We start from the raw sequence: 12285 nt of genomic DNA on the forward strand, positions 1-12285 counted from the left end.
AGACCAAACACAGGAGCCAAGAGTAGTAGTGTAGCTGCTGTCGGGTCATGAACTCCTGAGAGTAGGATGGTGGCAGGAGGGAACAGTGCTGTTGAAGCTGGACCTCTGGTTCAAAGGCCAGTGATGATAGTATCTCAAGAACTTTAGGGTGTTGCTTTTCTAGCTGGAAACCTCTGTGGCCGGTGGTGCCTTTGCCCCAATTTTTGCTTGGTCCCACTGGGCTCATTCTGCTCACTCAGCCTGGCAGGCTGCGCTTGGCTCACGCTACCGGCCTGGATCCCATGCCTGCCAAGGGCAAGCCAGGCATGGAATGGCAAGGGGTGTGTGAGCGAGTGAATGTGGCGTCCGGCCACTGCGCCCTGCCAGGCATGCTGACTGCTGTGGTGGGGCGGGCGGCTCCAGGCGCCAGCATAGGCGCCGGCTCCATGTAAGGGTAAGGCTAGATCACATGTACTGCAAGCAGCTTCCGTTGCTGGCACCCGTGTCTGGACAGGGAGAACGCAGTGACGCCCAGAAGCTTGGAGACACCAGGAACCACAGAGCCCCAAACAGGGTGTCACAGCTCTGGCTTGGGGAGCTCCTAGGTCTGGGCTACCTGAAGGGCTGCAGCCCTTCTTGTTGCTCGTAACGGGGAAAGCGGGGCAGGGCATTTCAGCCCTATTTATGTTACACCTCTTTCGGTCCCACCATTCAATGGGTCCCAAGTTCTTGTCCTGCGTCCAGGAAGATTGAGGTATGCAAACAGCTGGAGGGTAAGCAAAAAGGAAAGGAGCTTTATTGAGCAACAGAACAGTTCTGAGGAGACCTATAGTGGGCAGCTCCTTTCCATAGGCAGGTCGTCCTGACGAGTGTCCAGCTCTCAGCAGAGAAAATACCCATAGTGGGTAGCTTCTTTCTGTAGGCAGGTTGTCCTGAGGAGTCAAGGAGACCTGAAGTGGGTAGCTCCTTCCCACAGCTGGTAGTCTTGACGTCTGTCCAAGTCTGGCTGAATCCGGGGTTTTTATGGGCTCAGAAGGGAGGAAGTGCATACTGATTAGTCCATGAGCAGGCCTGCAAAAAGCACCATAAATTCTCACTCCACCCAGACTCTATCCAGAGCTGGCAGCCCAGCCCCCAGGCCTTAGGCCATCCCTGGCTTGAAGGTGGGGTTTCACCTGGGACCCAGCCCTTTCCGCCCAGGAGCCCTTCTGCTTCCTACCGCCATCAACATGCCATCCATGGTGCCCATGCTGTGCATGCCAAGGCAGCAGGGGGCTAGTGTGTCAGTGCCCCCCGGAGCGTGTGCACTCCCAGCCAGGTTGCGACAGCGCCTGGGCTCAGCCACAACTTTGCTCCTCCCCAGAGCAGGCACCGGGAGTGGGGAGAGGCTAGGGAGTGGAAGCAGGCACTTTCAAGCCTGCCAGGGCAAGGGGCCTTCTGGGGCCCTGAGAGTGCAGGGATGCCAGGGTCTGGAGCTGCAGCTGGGAGGCTGCAGCTACACCAAGGAGCATGGGCTCCTGCCCTGCCAACTCAGTAGAGGGCAGGACTCTCACCTGTTCCCAGTTCCCACAGGCTCTGCACAGTTCTTTTTTTTTTTTTTTGAGACGGAGTCTCGCTCTGTCGCCCGGGCTGGAGTGCAGTGGCTGGATCTCAGCTCACTGCAAGCTCCGCCTCCCAGGTTTACGCCATTCTTCTGCCCCAGCCTCCCGAGTATCTGGGACTACAGGCGCCCACCACCTCGCCCGGCTAGTTTTTTTTTTTTTTTGTATTTTTTAGTAGAGATGGGGTTTCACCATGTTAGCCAGGATGGTCTCGATCTCCTGACCTCGTGATCCGCCCGTCTTGGCCTCCCAAAGTGCTGGGATTACAGGCTTGAGCCACCGCACCCAGCCGGCTCTGCACAGTTCTATAGGAAAACAGAGGTCCTGGCCACGCTTCCCCTGCTGCAGTCGGCATCCTCGCAGTGGCCGCTCCAGGTGGGCCATTGCTGCCATCAATAGGTGACAGGGAAGATGGAGAGAATGGACTGGCCACAGTAGGACTTAGTTGGCTGTGGGTACGGGGGTAGAGTCAGAGGTGACCCTGAGGTCACAGACCCAAGCAGTTAGATGAATATGAAGCTGGGAAGGGTAGGGGATAGGAGGGAAGTATTCACTGGGTGGCATCAAATCCAGGTCCAAGTCCTGGAGAGAGGTCGGGCTCTAACTTCAGTTCCTGGAGTTGCTGACTCCCACAGAGTGTGTAGTGGAAGCCAGGAGGGTCTGATGGATTGTGGAATTCAGAATAGTCAGGTGGCCTTGAGCCAAGAACCAGGTGACTTGGCCGGCATGGTGGCTCACGCCTGTAATCCCAGCACTTTGTGAGGCCGAGGTGGGTGGATCACCTGAGGTCAGGAGTTCGAGACCAGCCTGACCAATATGGTGAAACCCCCTATCTCCACTAAAATTACAAAAACTAGCCGGGCGTAGTAGTGTGCGCCTGTATTCTCAGCTACTGGGGAGGCTGAGGCAGGAGAATCGCTTGAACCCAGGAGGCAGAGGTTTCAGTGAGCCGACATCATGCCACTGCACTCCAGCCTGGGCGACAGAGGTGAGACTCTGTCTCTAAAAAAAAAAAAAAGAAGTGACTCTCAATCTTCTTGGTAGCCTTAGAGCCAAAATCTGCTCTCAGTTAGATTTTTTTTATCAGGTGCCATTTGCAGGAAGGATCTCCCTTATGTTTTTGTTCCTAAGAACTGGTAGCTGCAGACCCTGTGCCTGTCAGGTCTGTAGATGGTTGGGTCCCCACTTCATTAGCTTGGTCAACATGGTGAAACCCCGTCTCTACTAAAAATAAAAAATGAAATAAAAAACTAGCTAGGTGTGGTGGTGGGCACCTGTAATCCCAGCTACTCGGGAGGCTGAGGCAGGAGAATTGCTTGAACCCAGGAGACGGAGGTTGCAGTGAGTTGACACGGTGCCACTGCACTCCAGCCTCGGTGATACAGTGAGACTCTGTCTAAAAAAAAAAAAAAGAAAGAAAATGTCTAAAAGCTGGTTGGCCTGTCCCCTGGACTGTTGTCTGGAAGAAAGGTGATGCCTGCAGGCATTCTCGCTGTGGAGTAGAGTGGATGTCCCAAGTTGGGCATGCCCTTGGAAAGGCCTCTGCCCTGCCTCAGTAACATTCCCTCCTTGAGTACCCTTATTTTCTATTCCAGGACATCCTCTTTGATGCGAATACACACAAAGTGAAGAAGTTTGTTCTACACACCAATTACCCTGGGCATTATAATTTCAACATGTGAGTACACCTGTCTGTACCTTCCCCTCTGTAAAGTGAGTTTTGGACTGAAAACCCCAGGAAAGAGCTTGTGGCTTTGGGTGTTCACTAATTTATCTACATCTGAATTCTTGCTGTTTCATGGGAAGTGAATTTCCTGAGTGCTTGCTGTGTTCCTGGCACAGGGTCCAGTGCCTTACATCTCTCTGTTTGAACCCATTTTATAAATAGGGAAATCGGTTCAGAAAGCTTGATGTCTTACCCAAGGTCATAGGCTCTCCAGACCCCAGGGCCAAGATCTTTTCTGTTTGACTTCCGTGCCTAAATCTGGCCTCTCTCAATGAATACTGTCAGGGGCTCAGAGCCAGGGCTTTGGACAGGTGTGTTTGGTTCTGTTTCTCCTGGGGTATGGGGTTGGAATATGGGAGTGGCCAGGCCTTCTAGGAGGCCTAGCCTTTACCCATCTGCCTTCTCTCCAGTTATCATCGCTGTGAGTTCAAGATTCCACTAGCCATAAAGAAAGGTGAGTAGTGAAAGCTCTCAGGGTAAAGGAGGGGTTTTAGAGTATATTTTCCACTATGAGAAGGGAGAAAGATCGAAGCAGTGGTTGGATGTGTAGAGCCTCTGCCCATGGCCTCAGTTCCTCTGGGGTGCACTCATTGTTCTGGGGGCTGCAGTGTTCTTGGTCTGAGTCTCCTAGAGGCCCTTGAGGCCTTTTCCTTTGACTGTGGGATTGCTGGCCTGTGGAGGGGGGAGTTTCTTATCTACAGATGATCATCCAGGGGCCCCCAGCCTATCCTTGTTGCCTGCCACCCACTGCCAGTTGGTGTAGCTCACACCTGACTGATCTCCCTTCACCCCTCCATCCTCTTCCACCCTGGAACTCCAAAACAGCCTGTTAGTCCTCCCCATGTACTCCAACCCCAGTGCAAAGGGACACTAGGTCTGGATCCTGCCTAGGGCTGGGGCCACAGGTAGTCTGGGCCAGCTACCAATCTGCCCTGCTGTCTTCTTTCAGAAAATGCAGATGGTCAGACAGAAACATGCACGACCTACAGCAAGGTGAGCACCTATCTTCCTACCTGGCACAGCCTGAGCATGAGGTGGACATGAACCTGCAGGCAGCATGGGGCTGTGTCCTCTAGGCCAGCCATTGGTCACAGGCATGTTCATGTCCCTACTAACCCCCTGCTCCCCTCTGTCCCTCTTGCAGTGGGACAACATCCAGGAGCTCCTGGGCCACCCTGTGGAGAAGCCTGTTGTCCTGCACAGGTGAGCAGGAGTTTGATGTCCCTGGCCACCCCACCTGACTCCTCAGAGCCCAGAAAGCCCAGGGAAGCCTGGCATAGTGGATGTTGCTTAAAAATTACAGAAGTTGCCCAGGTGCGGTGGCTCACGCCTGTAATCCCAGCACTTTGGGAGGCCGAGGCGGGCGGATCACGAGGTCAGGAGATCGAGACCATCCTGGCTAACACGGTGAAACCCCGTCTCTACTGAAAATACAAAAAATTAGCCGGGCGTGATGGTGGGCACCTGTAGTCCCAGCTACTTAGGAAGCTGAGGCAGGAGAATGGCGTGAACCTGGGAGGCGGAGCTTGCAGTGAGCCGAAATAGCACCACTGCAGTCCGGCCTAGGCGAAAGAGCGAGACTCCATCTCAAAAAAAAAAAAAAAATTACGGAAGTTTCTGGTGTTGCCACAAGCCTAATTCCTGCCCCACTCCACATTAGGAGTAAGTCAACTGTTCTCTGTGTTCACCTGTGATAGAGAGACTGTCCCCAGGGGTAGCTCCCGTCTCCCAACCCTACCTCCAGGTATGGGGGCCTTCTCACCTTTAGTTATGAATTCATAAGGAAGGACGGCTTGGCTGGCTGGCCTGGGATGTCTTTTTCCCATCAAAGCTGCTGCCTGCTGACGTCCACAGCCCCATTCCTGGTTGCCATGCTGCCTGAGATTCTCTCACTCAAGAGAGCCCTCTTGACTCCTCACCACCCTAGTCTAGTTCCACAGTAACTTTTTGTGCCCTGTGGGGTTCTGTATGTACGATTCTGAGTTGAGTGAGGCCATCCCTACCCCTAGGACCTTGCAGGCCTCTGTGGGAAACAGACATACACTCACAGCCATGAGACTACTGACCAGTATCCCACACCCCAGAAAACACTGGATCCTTTGTTTCAAGGCTGTGGCCTCTGTCTGCCCCTCTAATTCTGAATTCTCTGGCCTCAGGTCTTCCTCCCCAAACAACACCAACCCATTTGGTTCCACATTCTGTTTTGGCCTTCAGCGAATGATCTTTGAGGTAAGCTGTGGAAGCCCTAGAAATAAACTGCCTGGGGGGTTGCTGGTCATGGCAGAGCCAGGTGAATGATGGAGTGAAACTGGGGAGGGCCTAACTGCCATAGTGGGCAGATTCATCCTTCTCCAGCAACCCTGTCTGCTGCGTACCTGGCCTCCCCACTCTTACCAGTGAAGGTTCAAAAATGATGTTGAGAAATCTGGGGTCACAGAGGCCAAAGCAGTGGTCTGTATCCAACAAGATGGGAGGTAATGAATCCCAAGTTTCTATCTGAAAACATGAGTATAGCAGGGAAGGGAACCACAGGGCAAGTGGGGCCCACCTGCGGGTGTTGGGGGCCCTCCAGTGGCATGTGAACGAATGCACTGTAGGGGAGTGAGTGGCTCTGGAGGCCCCACTGACTTGGGAGAACAGTGAGCTGCCCTTGTTTTCCCTGTGGATGCGGTATCTCCAGCAGACACCAACAGTTCCAGAAGGACTCGACACATGGCCCTGGTAAAGGCTGCGTAAACCATTGAGAAACAGGCAGATCTCAGGTAGAGGGGGGCCCTTAGCATGAACCAGGGGAGGTTGAGGAGTTGGGAAGCCCAGCCCTTAGGTACAGGTGTGTCACACAACCTCCAGCCCTCATGCACAGGATCTGCCTACATCCCTCTACCCCTCCCCCTTGACCCACTGTCCTCTTCTCACACCAGGTCATGCAGAACAACCACATTGCCTCGGTGACCCTGTATGGTCCCCCTAGGCCTGGTAGCCACCTGAGAACAGCGGAGCTCCCCTAGGGACATCACCACCCATGCCCCTCTGTCCCGTGGAACTGTGCATCACATCCTGCTCAGTGGGCCTCTGTACCACCCTGTGGGTTTTCTTGGACACCTGGCCAGTGTTGAAGGGCTGTTGTGATGTTCTGAGGTTGGGCTCAGGCTGCGTGCTCTGCCATAGACTGAGTGGCCCAGATATTCCTCTGTCCATCCTTGGCCTGCTGGTGCCAGCAGGGGACACAGACTGCAAAGAGAAGCACAAAGTTTGAGCCTTGATTCCTGGACCCAGGAGCTCTCAACAAACAAGCAAGGAGGCAGGACACGTCAACCCTTGTCCCATGCACATTGGGAAGACTTGGGGCTCTTTCTGTGACTGAGGACATAGGCACCCAGGATAAGGACAAGGTCCTGCCTTTGGTCCCACATTGCCACATGACCCTTAAGGCAAGCAGGTAGCGTGTCCATAGTACTTGGTTGCAACATTTGCACTACATCCACTTTAGTTACTTGATGAGCTGGCTGTGGCCAGGGTGACCCATCTGCCCTTCCCTGTTCCTTTCTTGCACGTGCTCCCTGGCTGGGCACACCAAACTGGTTGAAACACAGCTTTCTACCATCCAGGTACGCGCCCAGGCCTGGTTCTCACCCCTGTTGGAGTCAGCTTTCAAGATTGCCTGTGCCCCTGCTCTGCCCCAACCTGGCTGGCAGGGCTGCATGTTTCCATGCTGTTTGCCTCTTTTATTTAATGCCAAAGTTTTAGCCAAAGACATCTTCCTACTTCTGTTGTGTTTCAGCATTCTGTTCTGCACTGTGGGCTGGCTCCCTGCCCCAACCCTGGGCACTGGCCCCTGGCTGAGCCATTTCATGGCTCAAAGCCTCTGGGGGCTCAAGGAAGGCTGGGCTGCTCAGTCCCTTCATGGGTCTTGCTAATGGAAAGTAGTATATATGTGCTTTAAAAATATTAATCCTTTTGAAAAGAATTGAGAAGAGAAATGTATAATTTTATCCCATTTTTAATATTTTGGTCTAGCAACTTGTGATACATAGATGACAATTTTGTGAGTTTTTCAAATGTGTGTACAGATTTTTGTAAATATGACTCTTTTGTAATTAACTCATGTACAGCCTCATCCTGTATAGTTTAATGATGAATGTGCAGGGGACCTGCCTCAGGCTCCTATATGGTTCCTGGGCCTTATAGCCAGGTTTGTGTGGCGCTCCCATGACTTTGTGACTGACTGGTGTCTTCCCATTTGGACTGTGGCCTGGCCAGAGCCCTTGCATATCCCCACTGTCAGGGGTAGCCAGGACTGTTCCCATCCTCCTGGAATGTGGGAACCTTCCTTATCCTGTGCCCATATCCCCTCTCCAATAAAGCACCTGTGTCCTCAGCAATGGCCTGCCATGTGCTGTTGCTGGGATGTTTGTACTAAGTGTGGGTATTGGTTTTTTGAGCAAGGGGGTGAAGAATATGGGAAATTAATAGTGGTGGCGTCTCAGGGGAAGACATTCCTTGGCTCCTCTGAGGGGATACAGCCTCCAGTAGGAGACTGGCATTCTTGTGGGGGTTCAGGAGGTGGGGGAAGACTAGGTAGGACCGTGCACTCATTTGTCCCTTATGTGTGGCTCCATCCCTGGTGCTCGGCCACACCTGGGCCCAGGAGAGGTTGTGAGAAGCACAATGTCTGTTTTCAGATGAGCTGTGGCAGAGTGCCTGCCAGGTTCATGAAGGCTGTGGCAGCCGAAGCCCCTCCACTTCTCTGTGGGGCCTGGCCTTGAGAGCCTCTGCATGCGTCCGCGTCAGCCTAGAGGTTCCAAATCCAGCAGTGTGGTAGGATTCCATGAGTCCCCTGCCACCCCACCTGAACACACCTCTGTGCTACTAGGAGGACCAGACATGTCCATTGCTCTGGAACCTGTTGGACAAGAGATGGTCATCTACCACCCAGCCGTGGCTCACTCAAAAGGTCACCATTACACAGGTTTCAACTGGTTCCAGCAGGGTGGACCACCAGGAGCCAAGCTTAACCCCCATCCCCTGGGATCCTGTGGAGATAGGCACCTGGTGATCGGGAAGAACCACATACACGGCAGTAATCTGCCTGGGAAACCGGCTCCATCTTGGGTCTGAGTTAGGACTTTGGGGCTGTAATGGGGAGCTAGGAGTCCCATTGGAAGGGGCCTGCAACGACAGGCTGTGGATGCGCACAGGCTGGCCCATGCGGCCCGTGCAGCAGGCGCCACATAAGCCAAATGTCAGCGGCTGAGAGCCCGTGCACTAGAACCAGCTCGCGGTAAAAGCAGGGGTCGAAGGTGCTCAGATGCGGCGCGGCTGAAGGCTGGGGTATGCCAAAGGTGCGGAAAGCAGGGTGAGGCTCGGGCGTGAGCCGCAGGCGCTGCAGACACATGCCCAGAAAGACGTCGTCGATGGGGAAGAGCTCGACCTGCGCACAGGCGCCAGCCAGGCGGTGCAGCGTGGCCCCGGAAAGCACAAAGCCACCGCCGCCCGCGTAGGGCGGATAGGCGGGCAGGCCGTACACGCCCTCGGGGATGTAGTACTTGCTAGCCCGCGTGCGGATGGGCCGAGCCTGCACAATTACGTCACCAGCAAGCAGGTCTTGCGCCGGATCCCGCGACGCCAGGAACTCCAGGAGATTCCCCACGTTCACGAACACATCGGCGTCGCCCTTAAAAACGAAGCGCACGTCGGGGCAGAAAGCTGAGGCCCAGGCTAGAAAGTGGATCTCCTTGAGCGTTAGGTTAAAAAAGGTGTCGTCGAAGGCCCAGAGCAGGATGTCCGCATAGGCAAGGCTCTCGGCCTGCAGCAGGGCGCGCCAATGGGTTCGTGCCCCCTCCCCAACTTCGTCGGCCCCGCCCGAGCCTGCGCCCCTGGGCACGCCCAGCAAGAACACGCGGCGCACCAGCGCCCCCTGCACCCGACCCTCCGCGCCCCACGTCTGGCGCACGGCTTGGCGCCGCTGGAAGTCCTCTGCCACCGACTTGACAGCAATAAGCAGGTCTGGGCGGCCACCGGGTGCTCCGTCGCTGCGGCACTTGTGCGGTTGGTTAATGAGCAGCGGAAACCGCCGCTGGTCCTTGGCGCGCAAATAGCGGGCGAAGTCAAAGGGTCCTGTGGGCGTGGGCGGCACCGGTGTGTCTCCTTCGTAGGCCGGTGGGGCTGCACCCGCGTCGGGTAATTGGAACGCGCGGGGCTGGGGGGTGGGCCTTGGTGCCGCCCTCCCTCGCGCTCTTGGCGCGCTAGTCGTCGGGGTCGCGCCGTCGCGCTGCGCGTAGAGTAGGAGACCCAGGGAGGCGCAAAGGAGCAGCGTGAGCGACGCGTCCCTGCGTAGGCGCAGCCTCCTCATCTCCGCGCGGCCTGCGCCCTCCCTCCCCTGTAAGGGTCGCAGTCGGCGGCAGGGGGCAGGGAGCCCCGCCCTCCCAGATGAGGGGGCGGGAGGCCACGCCCCGGGGGGGGGCTCCAGCGACCGGCAGTTGAGCCCCTCGCGTTGTTCTCCTCCTTCCGGCCGTGTCGCACCGCCAGGACGGGCAGCCTGAAGGGACGAGAAGTTCACCCATGTAGCCAACTCCTTGGCGGCCTCGCTCCGGCCCAGGACTGCGACCCAGGACCGGGCAGGGAGACGGGAGCCGCGGCCCCTCCCCCGCCCGCCTCCCTCGTGCTGAGGCCGAATCCTTTCCACCCCTGCCATCCCCTCAACGTCGGGCCCTGGGGTCCCGACACTCACGCTTGGCCCTCGGAAGTGGCGCAGCCCCGGACGCCCTGGCCTCCGGGGCTCAGCGCAGGGTCCCAGGGGCCGCCATGGACCGGGCCCGAGCCAAATGCAGCGTTGGCAGGAAGGGGGACCGGTGCCGTGCCACGTGACCCTCCAGCTGTGCGCGCCTGGACATCTAGAGCTCAGCTCCGCCCCGGCGCCAGGAGCACTTCGGCCTCCGAGTGGGGACTAATCCCTGAGAGGGAGCCTCCTTACGGTCAGTCCCTCGGGGAAGGGCTGGTCTGGGTGCTCACATGCCAAATTCGCCTTTCCGGGGATTGGGAAGAAGCATCAACTCCTGTGGTTAGCTCCCCCAACTCTCCACTCCCCACTCCCGCCTCTCCGGAGTGGGGCGGAGCCTGGGCTGCTAGGAGACCCTCAGCGGGCGGGTTCCAAATGCGCATGAACCTGGCCACCATCCCGGGCCCGTCCTGCAAGCCTCTCCTCAGCAGCCCTGATTCCATGAGGCAGAGTGCATACGCTGCCCCGAGACATACGATATACGGCTGCCTTCTTACTCCTGGTACTGTCATGCCTCCCACCCCCAGTAAACACACGCACGGGACAAACAAGGCAGCCCACCCAATCCTTAGGACAACCCTGCCAGCAGCTCTCATTCATGCCCAAATGGGGGACACTGGGGGCTCCTCGGGGAGTTAAGTGACTTGCCCAGGATCAAAGAGCCAGAAAGCTCTGCTCCCAGGTCTTCTGAAATTTCGCCCAGGATTATTTTATCCGTCCTTGCCCCGCTCATCCATCCATCCACTGGGATACAGAAGAGGGGGCCAACCCAGTCTGCTTTAGTTTCACAGGCAAGCACTTCAGCCTGTCTCCCCGAGGACTAATGGACCTGAGCCCAAGCCAGGTGCAGTTCTGAGTTCCCTGGTCTCCAGCATAGCCTACTGCAGGTAGAAATGATCAGCCTGTGCTGCTGCAGGTCAGACTGGGCTGGCAGGGATGGGGACAGCTTGGGAAGACTCCAGGCAGAGGCCTTGGCTTAGGGATTGCTCTGGGATCCAGGTGGGCAGAGGTGCTCTGCAATGGAAAGCTAAGTCCTTGCCCAGCTCAGTTGCCAGTTCTCTCTTTCTTGGTCCCAGCCCATGTGGTGGAGCCTGGAATAGACAGCCTCCAGCAGTCTCTTAAGAACCCAGCCCCATCCTCTGTCCAAGGGCTATATCTGCTCCTGATGGCTTCTTCCCACCAACGTTCAACCTTAAAAAGCCAACTCTGGCTGGGTGTGATGGCTTATACCTGTGACCTCAACACTTTGGGAGGCTGAGGTGGGTGGATCACTTGAGGTCAGGAAGTCGAGACCAGCCTGGCCAACGTGGTGAAACCCCCTTGTCTACTAAAAATACAAAAATTAGCCAGGCGTGGTGGTGCGCACCTGTAATCCAGCTACTCAGAGGGCTGAGGCAGGAGAATTGCTTGAACCTGGAAAGTGGTGGTTGCAGCGAGCCAAGAACGCACCACTGCACTCCACCCTGGGGAAAAGAGTGAGACTGTCTCAAAACAAAACAAAAAAAAAGGCCAGTCACCGTGGCTTACGCCTGTATTCCCAACACTTTGGGAGGCCAAGGCAGGTGGATCACTTAAGTCCAGGAGTTTGAAACCAGCCTCGTGGCCAACATGGAGAAACCCTGTCTCTGCTAAAAATACAAACATTAGCCAGGTGTGGTGGCACATGCTTGTAATCCCAGGTACTTGGGAGGCTGAGGCAGGAAAATCACCTGAACCTGGGAGAGGAAGGCTGCAGTGAGCCAAGATCGTGCCACTGCACTCCAGCCTGGTGACAGAGTAAGACTCTGTCCAAAAAAAAAAAAAAAAAAAGCCAACTCTCCACCCTGAGCCTCACTCTTTCTGGTCACGAAGTAATCAAGAGTCCTCTGCTCCAGCTTTCCCCGCCGCCTCACCTCCCATTCCCTCCTGTGATAAAGCTTCGGGCTCCCTCCACCATGACTCAGAAAGACCCCTGCCTGGTAAGCTCCTTTTAACTGAGTCCAACAGACGCTCCTCAGTCTTGACTAATTACCCACTCCATTATAGCAGGTGGGTAATCCCCTGGTTTCCATATCTCCTGGTTTTCCTCCTTTGGCTGTTCCCATTCTGGTTGGTGTCCTTCAGGACATCCCCTGGGGCCACCCCACCCACTCTCACTTGTCTATTCATCAATCTTTAGATTGGACCCTTGTCCTGAACTCAGAACTACAGACCCAGCTGCC

At 55.9% G+C, this 12285-nt stretch overlaps 2 protein-coding genes across 5 annotated transcripts in view; one reads left to right on the plus strand and one right to left on the minus strand.

Moving 5' to 3' along the window:
• The window catches only part of C17H16orf70 (chromosome 17 C16orf70 homolog), a 37637-nt gene extending 29910 nt beyond the window's left edge, over positions 1-7727 (plus strand). For all 3 annotated transcript variants that reach the window (XM_023210129.1, XM_023210127.2, XM_023210128.1), the window contains exons 12-17: positions 3176-3258; positions 3717-3760; positions 4256-4299; positions 4451-4509; positions 5463-5535; positions 6228-7727. In XM_023210129.1, the coding sequence (XP_023065897.1) occupies positions 3176-3258; positions 3717-3760; positions 4256-4299; positions 4451-4509; positions 5463-5535; positions 6228-6314 (390 nt within the window). In that variant the 3' untranslated portion in view covers positions 6315-7727. The remainder of the gene's footprint in view (positions 1-3175; positions 3259-3716; positions 3761-4255; positions 4300-4450; positions 4510-5462; positions 5536-6227) is intronic.
• On the minus strand, positions 7289-11374 carry B3GNT9 (UDP-GlcNAc:betaGal beta-1,3-N-acetylglucosaminyltransferase 9). 2 transcript variants are annotated; one of them, XM_023210126.1, is made up of 2 exons: positions 10037-11374; positions 7289-9844 (listed from the first exon to the last, which is right to left on the minus strand). In XM_023210126.1, the coding sequence occupies exon 2, from the start codon at positions 9656-9658 to the stop codon at positions 8453-8455; it is 1206 nt and encodes a 401-aa protein (XP_023065894.1). In that variant the 5' UTR covers positions 9659-9844; positions 10037-11374; the 3' UTR covers positions 7289-8452. The 2 variants fall into 2 exon arrangements, with proteins under 2 accessions (XP_023065894.1, XP_023065892.1); XM_023210124.2 differs by having other exon boundaries at positions 7289-11374.
• Between the last annotated feature and the right edge of the window lie 911 nt (positions 11375-12285).

This window comes from Piliocolobus tephrosceles, chromosome 17 (assembly GCF_002776525.5).
Source record: "Piliocolobus tephrosceles isolate RC106 chromosome 17, ASM277652v3, whole genome shotgun sequence".
In the NCBI taxonomy this organism is placed as follows: domain Eukaryota; kingdom Metazoa; phylum Chordata; class Mammalia; order Primates; family Cercopithecidae; genus Piliocolobus; species Piliocolobus tephrosceles.